The sequence below is a fragment of the Cynocephalus volans genome, chromosome 10 (genome assembly GCF_027409185.1).
Source record: "Cynocephalus volans isolate mCynVol1 chromosome 10, mCynVol1.pri, whole genome shotgun sequence".
NCBI lineage: Eukaryota > Metazoa > Chordata > Mammalia > Dermoptera > Cynocephalidae > Cynocephalus > Cynocephalus volans.
The window spans coordinates 56,262,494-56,285,384 of NC_084469.1; the positions used below are offsets into that span (position 1 = coordinate 56,262,494).

At 45.1% G+C, this 22,891-nt stretch overlaps 1 protein-coding gene across 3 annotated transcripts in view; it reads left to right on the forward strand.

Annotated features, from left to right (window-relative positions):
* Positions 1–22,891, forward strand: part of RYR1 (ryanodine receptor 1) — a 115,654-nt gene that overhangs the window by 73,225 nt on the left and 19,538 nt on the right. For 2 of the 3 annotated variants that reach the window (XM_063112129.1, XM_063112131.1), the window contains 13 exons: positions 2,142–2,193; positions 2,326–2,394; positions 3,732–3,831; positions 4,159–4,238; positions 4,334–4,410; positions 5,549–5,622; positions 6,273–6,290; positions 7,402–7,482; positions 11,792–11,880; positions 11,975–12,103; positions 12,184–12,288; positions 14,838–14,919; positions 16,313–16,500. In XM_063112129.1, coding sequence (XP_062968199.1) covers positions 2,142–2,193; positions 2,326–2,394; positions 3,732–3,831; positions 4,159–4,238; positions 4,334–4,410; positions 5,549–5,622; positions 6,273–6,290; positions 7,402–7,482; positions 11,792–11,880; positions 11,975–12,103; positions 12,184–12,288; positions 14,838–14,919; positions 16,313–16,500 — 1,144 coding nt within the window. The remainder of the gene's footprint in view (positions 1–2,141; positions 2,194–2,325; positions 2,395–3,731; positions 3,832–4,158; positions 4,239–4,333; positions 4,411–5,548; positions 5,623–6,272; positions 6,291–7,401; positions 7,483–11,791; positions 11,881–11,974; positions 12,104–12,183; positions 12,289–14,837; positions 14,920–16,312; positions 16,501–22,891) is intronic. The other variant, XM_063112130.1, reaches the window with a different exon arrangement.

Consider the following 22,891-nt stretch of genomic DNA (forward strand, 5'->3'; position numbering starts at 1 on the left):
GATGGAAGTGGGGTGGGGGGCGGTTTCTAATTTACTCAAAGGCTTCATATGGGCTAATGGCAGTCTTTGTAATAAATAATAGTAATAAGGACGTTGCTGCTGCTAATAATAATGATAATAGGCAACATTTCTCAAGTGCTCATTATGTGTCAGACACCACGCTAAGCACCTGACATGTATACTATCTCTTCATCTTTACACTGTGAGGTAGATGCTATTATCAACACCTTTTTGTAGACGAGGAAACAGGCATGTCACCTCTCCCCCAGGGTGACGGAGACGCAAAAGATTACTCAAAGCCCATTTCTCCTGAGCAGTGAGCGGCCCGAAAGGTTTAATTCCAGACAAATCCTTCAAGGGAGAAGAATTCTTGGAAACTAACCCTGAGTCCTGTCTTCTCTCAGCATTTATTGTCCAGGCAAGAAAGTTACAGAAAAAGAACATAGGTGGTACAGAAAGAACAGTAAGACGGTTGTCATGGCAACACTCAGTTCCCTAAGAAACTTGAACAACTGAAGACTTTCCCATCATTAGGTTTAGCTGCACCAAGGACATGTGCCCTTAGAGCAAGCACTTTTGCTGTGTTACACTTTTTTTTATCTACAACAGAGACTTTAGCCCTGGGAATGTCTGTCTTTTCCAAGCTTAATATTTTCTATGTGTTAGGCCCTGTGAGATACATTTGCTTTATTAATGTTGGTATCCTTGTGGGGAAAATAGGATAATTTAGTCAGGCTCCCTCAGGTCAGGTCTGGTTGGGGGTCAGCAGCACATTCTTAATTCTTTGTAAACAAGTTGTGTGTGGGTGGAGTTAGTGCGCATGTGCACCCATGTATCTTTTTAGTTTTGTTGCTATTGTGTGTTCTTCAGTTTGTGAAGCAGAAGCTGGGGGCAGAGCTCGCCTCTAAAAATAGAGCATGTTTACTCTGCTGGCAGCTGCTCAGTTTTTCTTTGGACTTTGCCCGTAGCAGTGAGTTTCGAAGTTTCTCTTTGTACTGCCTAGCTCCTAGAGGTGTGTGTGCTGAATAATGATTATTCCTTCTTCAACCAAGGCTCCAAGGACCTTTTTGCGAGTTACCTAGCTCATAGACCTGCGTGTGAAGGGTTTGCGAACGGGCTCGAGGGGTCTGTGAGCTCCGGACCCTAGCCCTAGCTCTACAATCCTCTACAGAGGCACAGGGATTTATTTCTCCCATGTAACGTGAAGTCAGGAGTTGGACAGTCCAGGGCTGGACAGTGGCACAATGACACCAACAGGGACCCAGACTCTTCTTAGCTTTCTGCACTGCCATTCTTAGCTTTTGTCTTGTGGTCACAAGATGCATACTGTACTTCCAGCCTCCTGACCACATGCCAGGCAGAAAGAAGGGGAAAGCCTTTTTTTTTCCTCTAAGCGAGGACTTTGGTCTTCTCATCCGAGAAGGAAAGCTCTTTCTGGTGGCTTCTGCACATATCTCATTGTCCAGAATTCTGACATCAAGCCACCGCTAGCTGCAAGGGAGCCTGGGAAGTGGCGTGTCTTGTTTTCCATCCTGTGGGAGAGCAGTGACTTTGGAGTTAGACTACCCAGGTTGAATCCCAGTGCAAGCTGTGTAACCTTGGCCAAGAAAGAGCTTTGTGCCTCAGTTTCCTCATCTGTAAAATGGGGTTAGTAATATATCTACCTATGGGGATTACTATGAAGAGTAGTTTGTTAATATATGTAAAACACTTAGAACAGGGACTAACAGAGGGTAAACACTCCATAGCTGTTGGTCATTGTAGAGGAGAAAGTGGTTGGTCATGTTGTTAAGTGAGCCGACAGGTGGCAAGATGACCCTGGAAGCTCCAGCCTTTTATCACTCCATTTTATCCCCAAAAGGGAGCACCTCTCCCAGTAGCTCCAGTGAAACTTCCAGAATGAATTACACTGGACCAGAGTAGACCACATGGCTGTCTCTTACCTATATTGTGGCCAGGCAGATAGAAAGCACTCATTGGCCCTGCCTCATCACATGCCACACGGGCAACGGACAGCCCTCCCCACCTGAACCACACAGCCTGAGCAGGGAGAGGGCTAGCTGTCCAAAGGAAAATGGGAAGCTGTTATAAGATGGGGGGTCTCCACTGGGTCCTGACCATCTCCCTGCTTACCTCCTCAGCAAACTGGATGAGGATTACCTGTATATGGCGTATGCGGATATCATGGCAAAGGTAAGGCCCTGCCCCATCCAGGGCTGGTTCCCTTCTCCCCAGTTGCAATGCCTGTTCACTGAAAGGGCTGGGGAGTGGATTGAGGAATCTCCTTTGTTCACCATCATCCCTTAACTGGTGCCCCCTCCCCAGAGCTGCCACCTGGAGGAGGGAGGGGAGAACGGCGAAGCTGAAGAAGAGGAGGTTGAGGTTTCCTTTGAGGTAGGTGGGATCAGGAGGTCCTGAAGGAGATGGATGGGGGACCCTGACTTCAGTCATCTCCCATTCATTCAGTATGTGTTCACAAAGCAATGCTGTGGGTCACAGCAGTAACCAAGTCAGTCCACTAGGGAGACAGATGCATCAACAAAACAGTAATAGCACAGTCTTCACTGTCATAATGGGGGACACTAAGGCAAAGTGGTCAGGGCCAGGACGGGGAGACACAGGCAGAGGGGTCGGGGATGGGATGGCAGAAGCAGGGGGCTGGTATGGCAGCTCAGGCAAGGTACCTGACCAGCCTTGGGGGAAGGGTATCAGAAGACTTCTCAGAGGAGAGGATGTCTGAGCAGAAGGATGAAAGCAGTATGTCAGTTGAAGAAGAGGAGAAAGGTGTTCCATACAGGAAGGAGGAACAGCATATGCAAACGCAAGGCAGTGAGAATAGCTAGTAAATGTGCAGTTAATCAAACCATTCATTCATTAAGGCAGTCAGCAAGCATTTACCTCAGTTTCTATTTTTGGCAGCTGGCCGGTACTGGGATACAAACTTTGACCTTGGTGTTATCAGCACCGTGCTCTAACCAAGTGAGCTAACCGGCCAGCCCACCTCACGGTGTCTTATTATGCCAGGGTCTCTTCTGGCACCCGGTGAGGACCTTCTCAGGATCATGTTTTTAAACAAATAAAATGAATTCATAGCAGAGGAAACAAGTATGATATAGTTGTCAAAATATTCAAAAATAAGTATGTGATACAGTAATATATGTGCAGTCCTTCTGTATTAATCTGCCAAGTAAGATCTAGCAGTAGGCCCAATAGCTACTATAACTGAGCGGTCGTGATGAACATAAGTGGTATTTCAAGATGTCTGTAGCAACAATAATCTGATACAGGAACATCTGTGATTCTTCTTATTGGTGACAAAACCGGAGGTTCTGCTAATATCGCTATGATTTATGGCCTCATTCATAATGGAAGGAAGTGCTATGTTTCCATTAGAAGGTGGTAAACATAAAAATGTGATTTTTTTCCTTATCCACGGTCACAGATGGCCTGAACTCTATTTACTGACCCCTTGGAGGTCTGTGGCCCAGGTTAAGACTGCTCCATGCCCGTGATTTATGTAGATCTTGCTCCATGCCTAGCCCTGTGCTAGGTACAGGAGACAGAACAAGGGCTTAAGGCCCCGGGGATGAAGGGAGCTGGCAGGTGAAGGAATGAGTTGTGGATGTGGCTGGAGCAGGGAGCGCAGGAGTGAGAGACAATGCTGGAGGGAAAATAGGTGTGCTGGTGAGGCTGGACTCACTCACCCCTGTGGATCTGCTTCCATGCCCCAGGAGAAAGAGATGGAGAAGCAGAGGCTCCTGTACCAGCAGTCACGTCTGCACAACCGGGGGGCTGCCGAGATGGTGCTCCAGATGATCAGCGCCTGCAAAGGTGCCCCTCGCATGTGCATTTGGCTCTTCTGAGTGCACCCGTCCTGTCCTCACTCTCCCAGGAATGGGTGGACCTGGCAGGCACACTTTGCCACCTTGTGTGCTTGTGGCCTGCACTCACACTCCAGCCCTTGCAAGTTCCCCTTGCATACTTGCCTTACAGTTTCTCCTGCATCCTTTGATCATGATCACGCCTGCAAGCACACCTTTGCACACTCTCCCATCCCCTTCTCTGACATCTCCTGGGATGGCTGTTTTCTGGTGGGTTGAACACACACGGCCCCCAAACTTGGCAGGTCATCTCTTGCTTGCTCCCCAATCCCTTCAGGAGAGACGGGTGCCATGGTGTCCTCCACCCTGAAGCTGGGCATCTCTATCCTCAATGGAGGCAATGCTGATGTGCAGCAGGTAACAGAGGTGAAAGGGCTTGGGAGGAGGGTTAAGAAGGGTGGGAGGTTCCTGAGTGACTCCCAGAACCCCCTCCTTTGCCACCCCCTCTGCAGAAAATGCTGGATTATCTGAAGGACAAGAAGGAAGTCGGCTTCTTCCAGAGTATCCAGGCACTGATGCAAACATGCAGGTAGATTCTAGTGCACATCTTCTAGTTCAGCTCTGTTTAGTGTGGCTGTGCCCACACTCCTGGTGCCGATTCCAGTTCTAGTTCTGCTGTCTTGGTCTAGGAAGAGACCCAGTCAGAGTAGCTCAAATTACAGGGAATTTATTATAAGAATTAATATGGAACAATAAGGGAGGCAAAGTGTCATGAGTTGTACAGTAGTCCCCTCTTATCCATGGTTTCAACTACCTGCAGTCGACCATGGTCCGAAAATATTAAATGAAAATTTCTAGAAAAAAACAATTCATAAGTTTTAAATTGCATGCCGTTCAGGTAGCGTGATGAAGCCTCGCACTGTCCCGCTCCACCCGGCCCAGGACATGAATCACCCCTTTGTCCAGTGTATTCACGCTGCTGATGCTGCCTGCCTGTTACTCAGCAGCTGACTCGGTTACCAGTTCGACTGTCACAGTATCACAGTACTTGTGTTCAAATCATCCTTATTTTACTTCATAATGGCCTCAAAATGCAACAGTAGTGATGCTGGAATATTGTTATAATTGTTATATTTTATTATTAGTTATTACCATTAATCTCTTACTGTGCCTAATTTATAAATTAAACTTTATCGTAGGTATGTACGTACAGGAAAAAACATAGTATGTATAGAGTGTGATATTATCTGTGGTTCCAGGCATCCACTGGGGGTTTTGGAACGTGTCCCCCAAGGATAAGCGGGGATAAGGGGGGATGACGGTACTATGAGTCCCAGGCCGTGGAAGCGGGTTTTAGAGAATTCAGGAGGAGCTCAGCAGTGGGGACCTCAGGCTGCCCTGATGACCCCTGTTAATGTGACGCTACTGTTGTCCGCCTTTGTTGGCCTCTGGCTGGCAACTGACTTTTTCTACCCCTCTGGAGCTTTTGCTGATTGAGTTATGTTTGTCCGTTATTTCAGCTTGTGCATGGTTCTTCCTGGCCCTAACTCACTTCATAGCTGCCCGTCCTAGCTTCTGCCAGCTCTTAGTTTCTGCTTCCTTTGATTTCATCCTCTACATGGTTTACCAGGCTCTGCAGCCCACCACGCAAGGCGCTGCCAGACCCTGGAGGAGAGGAGGGCAGAGGCCTCATCACGTCTTCCCTGTCTTTTCTCTCTTTCCCTCAGTGTCCTGGATCTCAATGCCTTCGAGAGACAGAACAAGGCAGAGGGACTGGGCATGGTGAATGAGGATGGAACTGGTGAGGCCCCCTCTTGGGCTTCCCTCTCCCGGGGACATCTTCTTCCTTCAGGATCCTCCTTTCCCCTCCCCCCAGCCACTGCCCAGGACTCCCTTCCTCCAAGACACCCCCTTCCCAAGAGCTCCCTGGGGTTCTTCCCCCTGATATGGTCCCCAGTCCTGTCCCCACTTCCCATTCCTCCGGGGTCTCTCTCCCTATGGTCCCCAGCCCTGAGTGTCATTCTGTCCTGTGTTCCCTCACCCATCACCACATGGATCCCACCCTCCACCTGCTCCGAGTCTCAGGTTGCTGTTGCCTCATTAATGTCCCTAACCCTGGTTAATCACGTCTCCTCTTTGCTGTGTTGTGACGTGTCTAACCTTTCCACCCCGGCCCTCGCCTCCCGCCTCTCGCCCTCTACCTGTCCATTTCTCTCTCTCTCTTCCCTCCTCTTTCTTTCCTTCTGTGTTTCCCCTCATTTCCTTCCCTCTTCCTCGCTAATCCGCTTCCTTCTGTCTCCTCATTGCTCTGTCTTTCTCTCTGTGGGTTGTCTTTCTCTCTGTGTCTGTGTGTTTGTCCCTGACTGTGTCACTGTATGTGTTTTGCTGTCTCTGTCTCTCTTTTTCTCTCTTTTCTCCTGCTTCCTCCTCCCATCCTGTTGGCTGCCCCAGTCATCAATCGCCAGAACGGTAATTCTTCCAGCCCATCCCCCTTGCTGTGCTACTGCCGTCCTTTCCCTTCTAACCCCCAACTGTCCCCTCCCGCTGGGGGCTGAGGATCTGGGACATGCAGGGGAGGGAGGAACCCTTCAGTGGGTGCACCATGCCCGTGGAAAAGTCTTGAGATTAGGAAGGAGTCCAGAGACCAAGACTCAGGTCCAGATTAACCACTGACAGCACATGGGACTATGAACAAGTCTTCACTTTCCCTAGCCTCAGTTTCCCCATGTGTAAAATAGAAGCTAGAGAAGATGGCAAATGTCGCTTTCCAGCTGGATATTCTCAGACTTCCAGACCCAGATTCGCAGTCCCAGTGTGGGGTGGTCCCCATTCCTACCTATTCTGCTCTCTGCACCTTGACCCCAGATTGGTCTGTCAGCAGCTCCCATCTACCAACCTGATTGACTGCCTACAGCATCCACTCTGATTGGTGTGCCTGCCTCCTCTGTGCCTGCTCTGGTTGGCCCATTCATGGTCTAGCTTCCTTCCCTGCAGCCCAGTATGACTGGCTTCTTTCAGATACCAATCCTGATTGGCCCATGTTTACACACCTCCCCTCTACTTCTCCTGGACTGGCTGCTTTTGAGGCATCTGGGCCAGTTGGCTGGTTTTCAATCCCTATCTCTTATTCTTATCCTAGCCTGATCTCCCCTTGCTCAGAGCCTTTGTGTGAAAGTGACCCCGATCCTCATAATCCATTAACCCCACACACATACCTGAAGGGGAGCTGGGGGCGATACTAGCTGCCTGAACTTCTGCTGGGTCGGCAGACACTCCAACATCACACGAGTGGTGATATCAGAGAGACACTGATTTTGTAGAAAGACACTTGAGGCCCCAGCTTCATGACTTGGGGCCCTTCAGGTCTCCATCTGCTAATGTCATGGACTCTGAGGTCGAGACCTCTGGTGTCATGGGTACCCATGGCCCGCATAGTGTCCTTGAAGTGGTGGCTGCTCCTCCCAGCACCTGCATGCTTTGTGCATGATCGTGCAGTGGTGTGCATGGGCCATATGCATGCCTGTGCTGTGTCCTGGCACATCTGACCACTTCTGGGCCCTCCCCCCTCCCTTCCACCCAGGAGAGAAGGTCATGGCAGATGATGAATTCACACAAGACCTGTTCCGATTCCTGCAATTGCTCTGCGAGGGGCATAATAATGGTGAGGAGGAGGGGTGGGCGGGGTGGTGGCCAGGGTTTGGGCTTGGTCTGGAAGAGTTATCTGAGTTCATCTCCAACCCTGCTCCTCTCTGCCCCTCCCCACCCCCCATTTTTTTGATGGCTAGCGGGTACAGGGATCGAAACCTGGACCTTGGTGTTATCAGCCCCATGCTGTAACTAACTGAATGAACTGGCCAGCCCTCTTCCCCTTACCACTGATGGCCTCACCACCCATACAGGCCTTGTCCTCGGCTCCATTGTCCTTCATCTTTTACTTACAGCCAGATTTCTGAAATATAGCCACTTGCTTAGCTTTCACATCCGCTGCTCAGATTGCCCAAAAGCAATCTGCCCAAAACCAATTTGGCCAAAAATCAGTTTGCCCAAATGGGTAATTTGTCACACACCATTTTTGCACAGGCATTTTGCAGTGGCTGTCAAAGTTGAGTACATGTGGTGGGTTTCTTTTTTTTTTTTTTTTTTTTTGTCGTTTTTTTTTTTTTTTGTGACCGGCACTCAGCCAGTGAGCGCACCGGTCAGTCCTATATAGGATCCGAACCCGCGGCGGGAGCGTTGCCGCGCTCCCAGCGCAGCACTCTACCAAGTGCGCCACGGGCTCGGCCCCATGTGGTGGGTTTCTGAACGTGGTGTTCATAGAGGAAAAAATTGCCTGGCATTTTCAAATGACTCTATAGAATTATTTATTTATTTTGCTTATAAAATACTTTGTCAGTAAGAAGGTCTACAGATTCTTTCCTAACTTAGGCAAGAGTTTTCACAACTTTTGCTCTGGTGCAGCCAATTTAACAAGGTCAAGGATGACACAGCAAGTTAATTAAACACATCACTGATGAGAAAACATAACCTCCTGTGGCACACATAGTTTATAACATTAAAGGAACAATCAAAATTTTGTACAAAAAACATTCTGCTGAATGCCATTTCCTATAACATACGTGTACAGTCTCAAGGCTGTGGTTATAGTGCTTATTAGGTAGCTATGAAACCACAGACCACCCGGAAATTGACTTTTATGACAAGAACTGGAGTAAGTAGAAATCTAACTTCTATAGAACCTTCACCCCACTTAGCTAGTGCTCTTTAAGGTAACTGATCTGTAAATACCTTTAATCTTCACTCTTTTCTTTTCAACGAAGCATAAAGCATGATTCATCACTTTGCATTCCCAAAAGCTTGTGTCCACAACCTTTGTGCCACATGATTAAGATTTTCCTTCTTTAATTTTCACTAAGGTGGAATCAGTCTTTGGGGTTTTAAATGAATTTTATTCCCTGGGTCTATGACTTTCTGAAAATTAGAATGTTCTTATAGGTGGGATTTTTCTCTTCCAACAAATTTGTAATCCAGTCTTCTGCCTAAATTTGTGGATTCATTAACTGGCCCAATCAAATGAATATTTCAAATATATTTCAAATCTCAGATGCCTTGCATGTCTTGAGTATTCAGTGCCACTCAACACAGACAGAAAGTTTTTCTCTTGCTTACTTGCACGTTTATGACCACGTTCTCAGTTGGCAGAATTCTATACAAGAGCTGTATATCTAACCATTTATGCATATAGTCCAATTTAAATTAACACAACTTAACAATTTAAATTAACAAAAATAAAGGAGTTAGAAAACAGGGTTGATGGGAAAGCCTATACATTTGCTTATGAAATCTTGAATATTTGAGTATGCTCTTCGTCTGTAACACAAAACCAGGCAAAATGGGCAATTTGGTGAGTTAGCTGGATGTAGCAGTTGTGAAGTGACAATAGGGAAGTTACGTGGAAAGGAAAACTTTGGGGAGGGGGACTTTCAAAGGCTGTTAAAGTCATCCTGTGCAATATGACATTACCATAAACATAGAAAGACTTAACTGAAGCCTGTTTTTGTTGCCTTGATAATTTGATGAATTAGCCATTTAGCAAATGGGTCTACAGAGATGGTTAGCAAGCTGAAAAGTGTCTCAGAATCACCTGGAGACCTTGTTAAAAGTGCAGATTTCTTTTGGATACTCATACCAGCCAGCCATTAAAAAGAAAAAAGAAAAAAAAAAATTAAAAATACAGATTTCTGGGTCCTGCTCCAAAATTTCTGATTTAGGGCCGAGCCTGTGGCGCACTCGGGAGAGTGCAGCGCTGGGAGCGCGGCGACGCTCCTGCCGCGGGTTCGGATCCTATATAGGTATGGCCGGTGCACTCACTGGCTGAGTGCCGGTCACGAAAAAGACAAAAAATTAAAAAATTTAAAAAATAAAAGAACAAAATTTCTGATTTAGTATTTTGGGGATAGAGCCTAGGAATATGCATTTCTAATAGGTTCCCAGGACATGTGATGCTGCTGGTCTGAGGACCACACTTTGAGAACCACTACTCAGAAATACAGCTCTTACGGGGCCGGCCCGTGGCTCACACGGGAGAGTGCGGTGCTAATAACACTAAGGACATGGGTTCAGATCCTATATAGGGATGACCAGTTCACTCACTGGCTGAGCATGGTGCTGACAACACCAAGTCAAGGGTTAAGATCCCCTTATCGGTCATCTTTTGGCTGGGAGGGAAGAAATACAGCTCTTACCACAAACACTCTCTTTAAGGCCCTTTAAGAACAGTTCATAAGGACTTGCCAGTTAGCTCAGCTGATTAGAGGGCAGCCTTCTAACACTAAAGTCAGGGGTTCAGATCCCTGCAGTGACTTGAGTACTTTGGGCCAGGTCCCATCTTACAGCTGGAAATTTATGCAGCCCAATTCTACTTATCTTCCAGGTCTCAGCCCTTGCAGAAGTCCTGTTGTCCAGGGAGCCTGACCACCCAGACTGGGTCAGGCATCTCCTCTGGGCTCCTCTGGCCCCCTGGCCTTTCCCTATCACATCCCTAATCATTATGCCCGGTATCCCCCACCACCACCTCTGCCACCCATGAACAACAGTGTTTATCATCATCGTCATTATTCTAGAACTTACCAGTCATAGTAAAGTAGAGAGAAATGATCTAATGAACTCAACACACAGTTTTAACAGTTAGCTCCCTGCCATAGAACAATATTTCTATTTTTTCCACCTCCTTTGGCAGCTGGCCTGTACAAGCAACTGAACCCTCAATCCTTGGTGTTACAAGGCTGCGCTCTAACCAACTGAGCTAACCAGCCAGCCAGGACAACAATTTTCAAGTAGCGAGAAGCAATCCATCAGAAGTTCTGAGTCTACAACACCCAGGTCTAACTAACAGCAAACTGGCCAGCCCTGGAGGCTCTCATACTAATTGCACATAGGTGTGCTTGGGGAGCTGTAAGAAACACTTAGCCAGAGATTCTAATTTAATTGACCTACAGTGGGCCCTGACCATGGGGATTTATTTTTAATTAAAAAAAATAATTTGGGGGGGACTATTGCAGCTTACAGCATTGGGATTTTTAAAGGCCTCCAGGTGATTCTAATGTGCAGCCAAAGTTGAGAGGTTGAGAACCACACATTCAGTGGGCTGTGATCAGAATTCTTTTGTAAACTAGAATAGTACAGGACAGATAACACCAGAATGCACGACACATTGCAAGGATATGTCAGACTTTTGTTTCAAGTATATGTGGATATAATTTCAGACTAAACAAGTGTACTGGGTCTCAATGTAAAATGGAGTAGATTGCACTTAGAAAAGACTGAAAAATTACTGCACAAGAATATAAACTTTGCAAGGGCAGGGACTTTGTTTTCTTTTACTCCTGTATCCCCAGAGTCTAGAACAGTGCTTGGCACATAGTACACGCTCAATAAATTTGTTGTACCAAAGAATAAATAAGTCTTTATCTCCTGTTAGTGTATAGTATATACTCAATAAAAATATTGAATAAATGAACAGATTACCAATCCTTATCTCCCCTGGCCTTTAGTAGGTGCTCAATAAATATTTGTTGGATAGATGAATGAATAAATGACCACTCTATCATCTTATCCAGCACATAGAAGGAATTCAATAAAAATTTTTGGAAACAAATGGAGGACTGAATCTCTATTTCTCCCTGCTACAAAGTAGGTGCTCAATTAATATTTGTTGGGGGAGGGAGTGAATGAATAAATAACTGTCCACCACGCCTGGAACATAATAGGCCCTCAATATTTATTAGATAAATGAATAAATGATCCTCCATGTTCCTCTGATACATAGTAGGTAGTCGATAGTTATTAAATAAATGTTATATGCTTTCTGGCACACAATAGGCACTCAAGAAATACTTATTGCATAGATGAATAAATGACCCATCTCCCAGAGCACATGGAGGTGCTCAATGAATGACTTTTAATCTCCCTAGATTTCCAAAACTACCTACGAACGCAGACAGGGAACACGACCACTATTAACATCATCATCTGCACCGTGGACTACCTCCTGCGGCTGCAGGTGAGGATGTGAGACCGTTCGGTTGTGACCTCGGTCGAGGGCTGTGGAACCATGGTTTGCCCCAGCACTTCCTCACATCCTGCCTGCCCTGCAGGAATCCATCAGTGACTTCTACTGGTACTACTCAGGCAAGGATGTCATTGAAGAGCAGGGCAAGAGGAACTTCTCCAAAGCCATGTCGGTGGCTAAACAGGTGTTCAACAGCCTCACTGAGTACATCCAGGTATGGCCCGTCCTGGGACTGAAAGGGCAGTCCCGCATCCAGCGCCCTTTCTGGTGCTCACGCAGCCCTCTGCCCCCCAGGGCCCCTGCACCGGGAACCAGCAGAGCCTGGCACACAGCCGCCTCTGGGACGCAGTGGTGGGATTCCTGCACGTATTTGCTCACATGATGATGAAGCTCGCTCAGGTTCGAGCTCCTGTTTTTCATCCACCTGCTTCGATACATCCCCTAAGTGATCCGTTCCCAACTCTTGCTACACTGGGAAGTTTCTCACTCAAATGCTCCCTGCATGTTCCAGACTGGTTCACTCTCTATGGCCAATTCATTTTCCCTCTGGATTGGATCTCTGCATGACCCCTCCTCCTCTGGGGTTTCCAATCGGCCAGTTTCCCCTCTACACTTCCACTGGTCTGGTGAGGGCTGGCCAGTTTACTCAGCTGGTAGAGCGCGGCCTTATAACACCACTGGTCTGCTGTGTTGAGCCCCACCCCCTCTGGACAGAGCTTCTCTATGATTGGCTGGTGTTCTTTTCTCTCTGGCGAGGTCATGTCAGAGTCGGACAGCCCTGGGTATAGAACGGGGGCAGGCTTCTAGAGTAGGGCCTGGGGCTAAAGAAGTGTTTTGTTTCTTTATCCTGCCTGCGGCAGATGACGCCCATCCCAGGCACCCGTGATGTAAGGTCCCTGTGAGCCCCATCTCCCATCTCTAGAATCCTTGTGTTCCTCTTCCCCACAACCTCCACCCCTTTGCAGCTTTGTCAATGACTCACGAACACAATCCATTTGCTCTGCTTCTGTCTGATAAACGTATTCAATCAAGGCTGCTATGTACAGTTGAGCAGATTGTGCACTGCATAAGGGCAGGACATCTGAGGCGGCACTGTCCATATCCCAGGCATCATGAATATATTGGTGTATACTAGTTTTCCAGCAGATGGCAGTAAAGTATTCTGTATAATTTCCCAACAAGCAGTGTCTTAAGGAAACTTTTTCTCATTTACCCAAAGGGACCACAGGGGCTGGCAGAAACCCTGACTGGTGTCATCTGACTTTTTGAAAGGAGTTGAACTTAGAATATAAATCCTCAGTGTCACTGCAGCTGAAGTTGCGCTGTTGGTGTAATCTTAAAATCCTAGAGAATGTTGGTATCACAGTGTAGACTTCCAAATCTCGCATCGTTAATTCATCAGCCACCACCTAGGTCTAGGTTGCAAGGGCTAGAAATCCAATGAAAAGGGGTGGCTTAAGGAAAAAATTAAAATAATTTATCAGTTGACGTGACAGATCCAGAGCTTAGAGTGATGTCAGCAGAAATGTCTCTCTCCTCTTTGGCTTAATTCTCAAGCAGGCTGTCCCCATGAGCTGGAAAAATGATGCCTCAGGCTTCCATCCATCCCATTAACAGCTCCGGAGGGAAGAGAACCCCTCTTTCCGGGGAGCTCCAGGAAAAGAACTGAGATTCTCTCTGATTGGACTATCAGGTCACACGCTCATCCCTGAACCAATTACTATACCCTTGGGAAAGAAAGCTCTGACTGACCAGATATGGTCATATACCCACCCATAGAACCAGGAGGTGGGGCTAGCCCCATAATTTCTCTGAGAGTGGGATTGGGGGTGCCCCAGTTGAAAATTGAGGGATTGTTAAGAGAAGAGGGAGATTGGATCATGGGCAGGCACTCATCCATTTTAGGATTTTGAGATCCTGGAATGTTGGAAAATTGGAATCAGAATGCAGAGCTTTGGAACTGTGGACATGTGTTAGGGTTAGAATCAGCAACTCCTAGGGCCGGCCTGTGGCTCACTTAGGAGAGTGTGGTGCTAATAACACCAAGGCCACGGGTTCGGATCCCATATAGGGATGGCCAGTTAGCTCACTTGGGAGAGCGTGGTGCTGACAACACCAAGTCAAGGGTTAAGATCACCTTACTGATCTTCTTAAAAAAAAAAAAAAAAAAAATCAGCAATTCCTAGAACTAGATTGAAGTAGAGGAAGTCTAACATCACATTTATCTGGTATCCTCTCCTGTCCTCTCTATTTTATTAGGTGGAACCATATGAAATTACCACTTTGTGGGTCAAAAATGATTGCTTATTGGCAATTTTATGTGACTCAACCTAATGCAGATATGGACCATGAGACAGAACTTTGTGTTGGAAGTTTCTGTGGGTCCTGTTTCTGTGGGTCCTACATGAAGTACTGTGGCAGGGAAAGCAATGTGCCCCCCTGTGCCCCCCAAATGGCTTACCAGAAAGCATGTAGCTGTCTTCTCCAGCCTTCCACCTGAACCCAGACTCCCACCTTCTCATCACACATTATATTCAATACACATGTGTCAAGCAATCACCACAGGCCAGGCACAGTGCTGGCTCTCATCCCTTCCCAGATCTGGGTCCCTGTCTCCAGTATTCGTCCCTATCTGTCTCTGTCTCTTTGTCCTAAATGTCTGCTCCCCAAGCCTCCCAGTCCTCGTCTACCAGCCCCTTACCCCCACACATCACCTGTTGGGCCTGTTTCCCCAAAATACCAACTGCACCCCCACAATCTTGTCTCTCTGCCCCCTCCCGTGCTTCCGAGGAGCATGTCTGGACTCAGGTCCCCTCGGAGGTAAGAGGGGAGAAAGGGATTTGTCTTAAGCACTGCTGGGTAGTTGAAGAGGGATGGAAGCATCTGGAGGTGGGGGAGGCATCTCTGCAGAGATCAGCTGTCACATAGCTGGGATGTGGGGTCTCTAGGACTCAAGCCAGCTCGAGCTGTTGAAGGAGCTGCTGGATCTACAGAAGGACATGGTGGTGATGTTGCTGTCACTGCTAGAAGGTAAACACCCAGCGTGGGGTGGGGGGAATGGCCCTCTGAGACCCAGGAGACCTTAACTGTCAACCCATCTGACATCATGTCAGGGTCAGTGGGTTGATGAAGAAATTGCAATAACAAGCTCAGCAAACACTTATTGAGCACTTAATGTGCACTAGGCCCTGACTGTAGATATATTAATTTATTGAATCCCCAGAGAAATCTTAATAAGGTGGGTGGCCTGGACACTTTCATTTATTTATGTACTTAGTATTTATTTATTTATTTGCTAAACTTATCTGTTAGCTTTTGCTGCATAACAAATACCCCCAAACATAGTTCCTTAAAACCATTAAAACTCCTACAGTGTTTCAGTTTTTTTGTTAACTAGTCATTGTCTTTTAAAAATCAGAAGGTTCTTTTTAAACATCAAGATTTCCAGCTTTTCTTGAAAAATTGAAAGATTCAGTGGTCCTGGGTCCACATTCTCATATGGCAAAAATTATCTGGACTGGATTAAACAATGAGTCATTTTGATGACCACTCTGTGATTATATTAGAGAATGTCCTCGTCTTTTGGGACATGTACACTGAAATGTTTAAGGGTAAAGTGGTCTCACATCTGTAACTTACTTTCAAATAGTTCAGAAAAAAATATATATATATATTGGTATATACACTCATGAGTACATACATGCACACACACGCACATAGAGAACTATAAAACAAATGTGGCAAAATGTAAACAGTTGCTGAATCTGGAATATATAAGAATCTCTTGCACTATTCTTGAAATTTTTATGTAAATTTGAAATTATGTTAAAATTAAAAGGTACAAAGTAAGCTGGAGCCAAGCTTCAGCTGCTGACTTTAGAGGGAGTGTGGGATCCCGGTTTGCCAGTCTCTACCTTTCCCTGCTGTCTCACCTTTGGCTTATCTATGGACCTGCCTGACCTTTGTGGACTACGTGAAGTTTTAAGTGTGTATGCTCTAAGGTCATGCAGCTTAGGGTTCAAATCCTCCCCCACCTCCTTATTGACTGTGAAACTTCGAGTGTGTAACTTTCTCTGAGTCTCAATTTCCTCATCGGTAAAAATGGAGAGAAACACATCTTCCTCACAAGGTTGTCATGAGATTGTACCGGGGCAGCATTTGGCATGACATCTGGCATCTGCATCATTATTGATGATTTCCACCAGCTAGCGAGGGAGGTGGACAAAGACAGGTTCGCACATGATGCTGACGCAGATCAGGAAGTGACCCTTTGAGGGGAGGTGTGGAAGCTGGCCAGGGAAGCTTCCACTAGCATGGTGGATCCTAGGGAGCCATCGTGGCTCCTGAGCTGGAGAGAGGCAAGCCCAGTGGGGCTCCAGAAAGGAGGCTCTGCCAGACCACACTGACCTGGGGCTGCCTGCAGGGAACGTGGTGAACGGCATGATTGCCCGGCAGATGGTGGACATGCTGGTGGAATCCTCGTCCAATGTGGAAATGATCCTTAAGTTCTTCGACATGTTCCTGAAACTCAAGGACATCGTGGGCTCTGAGGCCTTTCAGGACTACATCACCGATCCCCGTGGCCTCATCTCCAAGAAGGACTTCCAGAAGGTGGGTGCTGGGCAGTGAGTGGGTGGGCCCAGGACACTGGTGGGTTTGTCAAGTGCTAGCCAGGCCTTTCCTGGCTGCCTGCCTTGGACAAGAGACTTCTCTGTGAGCCTCAGTTTCCTTACTTGTAAAACGAGGATGAAAAAGCCCTTGGGGTTGTTTTGAAGATGAAATGCATTAACACAAATGAGAACCATTATTACTATTTATTAATAGTCATAACTTTATCATCATTATGAATAGGGATCAGTTATTCAATCAATAAACGTATACTGGGTTTCTTCTCTGTGCTGGGCCTGTCTTGATACCATGGGCCCAGCAATAACCAACACAGATATAGCCCCCACTTTCAAGGGGCTTATAGTTTAATGGGGGAGATGGTCACTAACGAAGCCATTACAGGTCTAAATAACGAGGCTGTTAGGAGGGAAGTGCTAGAACCAGCTTTTTCCAGGAGTCCCCTCATCCTCCTCTGTCTACCTCTCCCCTCCCAGCTCTGCTATCTCTCTTTATGTGACCCCGGGAAAGTCACTGTCTTCTCTGAGCCTCAGGTTCCTCCTCTGTAAAATGGGACTAGTGTAACAGTAACTATTTCACAGGACTACTGTGAGGATAGACAGCGTGTGCACAAACCTGGGATATAGTGAGTACTCAAAAGATGTTAGCTGGGCCGAGCCCGTGGAGCACTCGGGAGAGTGCGGCGCTGGGAGCGTGGCGACGCTCCCACCGCAGATTCAGATCCTATATAGGACTGGCCGGTGCACTCACTGGCTGAGTGCCAGTCACGAAAAAGACAAAAAAAAAAAAAAGATGTTAGCTACTATTACTACTATTATTACTGTCAGATCTTGTCCATCACCATTTCGTTAACTTTTTATTTTGAAATAGCTTCAGGTTTATAGAGAAAGTGCAAGAATAACACATAGAATTTCTTTTTGTTTTTGTTTTTGGCAGCTGGCCAGTACGGGGATCCCAACCCTTGATCTTGGTGTTGTCAGCACCATGCTCTCCCAAGTGAGCGAACCAGCCAGGCAGCACATAGAATTTCTGAATACCCTTCTCCCAGGTTGCCTCAGTATTAACTTTGTGCGAACATTTGCTCCGTCATGATTTCCCTTTACCTCTGAATACTTTCAGTGTATATTTCCTGAGAACAAGTTCATTCTCTTACATAAGCACAGAACTATTATGCAAATCAGGAAATTAGCATGGATACAATGCTGCTATCTAATTTGCAGACCTTATTCAATTTTCACTCGTTGAAGAAATTTTTTTTGTCAAGGACCAGAGGTTGCATTTAGGTGTCCTGTCTCTTTTCTTCCTTCAGTTCAGAGCAGTTCCTTAGTCTTCCTTTATTTTTCACAACCTTGACATTTTTGAAGAATAAGCAGTTGTTTTGTAGAATGTCCCTCAGTGTGGGACTGGGTTTCTCTCATGACTACATTTGGATTATGCATCTGTGGCAGGAACATCAGAGAAGTGATGTGTCCTTCTCGGTACATCATATCAGGAGGCACATGATGTTGTTTCTTCCCATTACTGTTGATGTTAACTTGGATGACCTGGTGAAGGTTGTGTTTACCAGGGTCTCCATTACAAAGTTACTGTTATTCCCTTTGCAATCAATAAGTATCTCGTGAGGACATACTTTGAGACTACGTAAACATCCTGCTCACTCGCCAGGGTTAGCATCCATTGATGTTTCCTGCCTGAAACATTTCTTACGTGGTAGATGACAAATGGTTTTCTAATTCCGCCATACCCTTTAACTTTATTAGACACCGTTTTACTTACAGAAGAGCTTTTCCTTCTTCTCCATTTATTTGCTCATTTTTCCATTCATTTTTTTTTATATCAGTGTGGACTCGTGGCTTCTTATTTTATTCTGTGGGTTGCAATTGTTACTGGCCATCAGCATTTAAATAAGCTCAGGGTCCCCTGAGTTAAAAATAAATTATCCCAGGGCTGGCTGGTAGCTCGCTTGGGAAAGCATGGTGCTTGAAAACACCAAGGTCAAGTGTTTGGACCCCCGTACCAGCCAGCTGCCCCCCCAAATAAAATGAAGTGTCCCATGCCTTAAGCCTTCAGGCTGTCCTTCAGGAGCCTTCCTGCATCTCTCCCACTTCTCCCCAACGCCTCTCAAGAGCCCTCTGCCCTTGTTCACTCCTTAATCATCTCACTCTCCCTGATTTAGGGCTTGCTGGCATCTGTCCCTGTCACTCTCCTGAAACTACTTCAGCCAAGATAATCAGTGACCTCTTTGCCCCTGAATCTCTCCTCTGACTTGCCATCTTGGCAGCATTTGCTGCCGTAGGCCATTTCTTCCCCCTCCCCACAACTGTGTGGGGCAATGCCTGCTTCTCTGAGCCTGTGCCTCCCACCCCTGGGTCCCCAATCCCCAGCCAATCCCTCCTAGCCTCTTAAATGGCACGGTGCCTGAGCCCTCCACCTTCATGAAGAAGAACTAATATTTATCATATGCTCATTCCGTGCCAGGTCCTGTGTATAAATGAATCAGCTCCTTTAATCCTTAAATCAATCCTATGTGGTAAGGACTGTTTTTTATTCCCATTTTGCAGATGTGGAAACCAAGGCACAGGGAGGTGAAGTGACATGCTCAAGGTCACCCAGCTAATAAGTGACAACGCTGGAATTAGAATTCAGGCAGTCTGTCCCCACAGTGTACTTCTTCCAGATTAATCTGCTAATTTAGTCTAATAAATAGTCAGTGGAGGCTGGCCGGTTAGCTCACTTGACAGTGTGGTGCTGGTAACACCAAGGACAAGGGTTTGGATCCCTTTACCAGTAGCCACCAACAAACAAACAAATAAACAAATAAACTAGCCAATGGCACTTCCTGGGTGCCAGACCCTGGCTGGGAGTCACAGCTCTACTCTTGAGACTGGTGGGTTTAGAGAGAGAGTCTCAGGCAGGTAGCAGGAGAACCAAAGAGCATTATGCAGTAGCTAAAGCACACATCATTCATAATTCATGAGAAAAAATTTTGAGGGGGGTGGCTGGCTGGTACGGGGATCCAAATCCTTGGCCTTGGTGTTATAACACCACACCCTAACCAACTGAGCTAACACATCATTCACAATATAAAATGGGTACTGATACTTTTAGAGTTTGGGGCTTCACAGGTCACAAGATTTGATGTCATTTATGTGACATTTGACAGCTCAATGTCTCTGTTTCACAAAGTTACAACCTGTAAATTGAAAAAAATGCATTCTGTCCATTTGAAGCCTGCTCTAAAAAAATGCACTTGTTTTATTTTTTCAATACATAATCCATTCACATAATTTTAAAAATCAAAATATATTAAGATATGAAGTCAGAAGTCTCAGTCCCACCCTTTCCCAATCTACCCTTCCCCCATGTCCACCAGTGTAAGCCCTTTTATTAGTTTGTTTTGTATGCTTCCATCATTTTTTTTCCTGCAAATATGGACAGATGTTCTTATTTTCCTTCTTTATTATATAATAGGTAGTATACTATATCACTGGTCTATATTACTTAACAACATATTCTGGAGATACAAAGAGCTTCCTTATTCTTTTTTACAGGTGCCCAATATTCCACTTTGTATGTATGTTATGGTTTATTTGCTTATTCCTGTTGATGGCCACTTGCTTTGTTCCCAGTGTTTTGCTATTACAACCCATGCTGCAGTCAGGGCTGCCATGGATAGTTGTGCAAGTTGCACACTGCACAAGGGTGCCATTTATAGCACACTGTACATTTGTATAGTATTGCTGCAGAGTTCCAGCAGATGGAAGTAAGTGTGCCAAGGAAAGCTCTATATGGGCCACTAGCAATGCTGGCTATAACAATTACCCTTGTACATACCATATTCCATACGTGTGTGTTTTATATCAAAGGATAAACTTCCAGAAGTGGGATTGCTGGGTTAAAGGGTAAATGCATTTGTCATTTGGACAAATATTGCCTCTCATTTTTCCCTCCCATTAGTAACATATGAGAGTGCCTGTTTTCCCACAGCCTAGCCACCAGACCACATTGTCAAATCTTTGGATTTTTGCCAATCTGATAGGTGAAAAATACTATCGCAGTGCAGTTTTAATTTACATTTCTCCAATTATGAGTGCAGTTAAGCATCTTTTCTTTTCTTTTTTTTTTTTTTTTGGTGGCTGGCCAGTGTGGAGATCCGAACCCTTGTCCTTGGAGTTATCAACAACAGGCTGTAATCAAGGGAGCCAACTTGCCAGCCCAAGCATCTTTTCATGTTATTCTTTTGTATTACTTGTTCTGTGAACTTACCATTTCCTTGGCTTCTTTCTATTGGAATGCTGGTATTTTTATCCTTGATTTCTAGGAGCTCTTTATATATGAGGCTGATTAGAAAGAACTTTGTTAGTAATAGGAGTTGTGACTATCATTCCTAGTTCATCATTTACCTTTTGACTTTCATTATGGTGTTATTTTGGCCATGCAGAATACTTGATTTTTATGTAGAAAACCATTTTAAATATTTTATTAATTTTTAACAAAATAGGTAATACTAATTAAACAGAAATACATTCCTCTTGTAAAGAATTCAGAACTTATAGCTATGGTTGAGGTCACCTTTGGTCCCCATCCCCAATTCTGTTCTCATCCCACCTCTCCAGAGGCCACCACTATTACTCATTTGGTGTACGTGTCTCCAGATGTTTTTTATGCATCTCCATTCATATGTAAATCTGCATTAAAAAACACAGCCTTGTTTTATGGTTTCCCAAGTTCTTCGTGGTTGACAGAGTTCTTGACAGTTTACAAAGCACATCTCCATTGATGAAGTAGAAGTACTTTGCAGATTCCAAAACATCTCCTACAGTTTGGAAATCTCTTTCTGGTGGTTGAAATGACATTTTAGAGTTCTAATTTATTCCTGGTCAGTAAATTGTCTTCAAGTTTTCTTTATTTCTTTTTTTCATCTGTGAATATTTTTCTATGTATCTCTTAATTAAAACACTTCCTTTTTAAAGCATCTTTATTAAGATATAATTTACACACCATAAAATCCATCCACTTAAAATGTACAATTTAATAGGTTTTAATGTATTCACAGAATTGTGCAGCCATTATTACAATCTAATTTTAGAACATTTTAATCACCCTCCAAAAACCCCATACCCTTTAGCAGTCATTTCCCATTCCCCCCACCCCAGTTCCTGGGAATCACTCATCTACTTTCTTTCTCTATAGATTTGCCTATTCTGGACACTTCCTATAAATGTTGTCATATAACATGTGTCGTCTTAAAGGGCTTCCTTTCATTTGACAAACCACAATGTCATCATCACTCCTAACTAAAAACAAAATAATAAAAATAAAACAAAAAGTATTCACAATTCTTCAAATCATCAAATATCTAGCCATTGTTCAAATTTCCAAATCTCATTACTATCAACATATAATTTTTTGCAGTTTCTTTGAATCAGGATCCAAATAGGGCCCACCCATTACAATTGTATTGATATTTCTTTAAATCTTCTTTAATCTATTGCTTCCCCTCCATCACTTTTTCTTTTTCCTTGCAAGTTATCTACTGAAGACCTAGGCTATTGATCCTGCAGAACTACACTGCCCAACAGAAGTATGAGAGTATTTCAGAAAGTTCATGGGAAAATGGAATTGAAAGATAATACAGAATTTTCTGTGAACTTTTGGAAGCTCCTTGTACAATGTGAGCAACATGTATAATTTTAAAACTTGTAGTAGTCACATTTTTTGAAAAGAAGAAACAGCTACACATAACCTCGTATATCCAAAATATTATTTCAACATGTAATCAATATAAAAAATTATTAATTAGGGGCTGGCTGGTTAGCTCACTTGGTTAAAGCATGTTGTTGGTAACACCAAGGTCAAGGGTTCGGATCCCCTTACTGGCCAGCTGCTGCCCCCCCCCCAATATATATATATGTATATTAGACATTTTACGTTCTTTTTTTTATACTAAGTCTACTGTTGAATAGTCCTGCCCTAGTCATACAGTTTCCCACAGTCTAGATCAGGCTGGTGCATCCCTATGGTGTCATTTCATGTGTTCCTCTGTCTCCTGTGTTTCCTATAAACTTGGACTTAGGTTGAGAAGTTTGATCAAATTCAGGTTTGAGGTGTATGGTGTTTTTGGGGGGCAGAACCTGCCTACATGGTGCCATGTACATCAGTCAGGAGGCACATCCTATCAGGTCCTCTCTCCTTTTGTGATGTCAGCAGCTACTGATATTCAATGCTCAGACACACCAGTTCATTAGGGATTGCAAAATGGTGATGTTCTCATTTCTAAATGTTTGAACATCTGTAAAGCGTCATATGGTTTCCCAAAGGCAAAGCATTATATGGTTTCCCAAAGAAATCTCTGTATTTCACAACATGCTTTTAA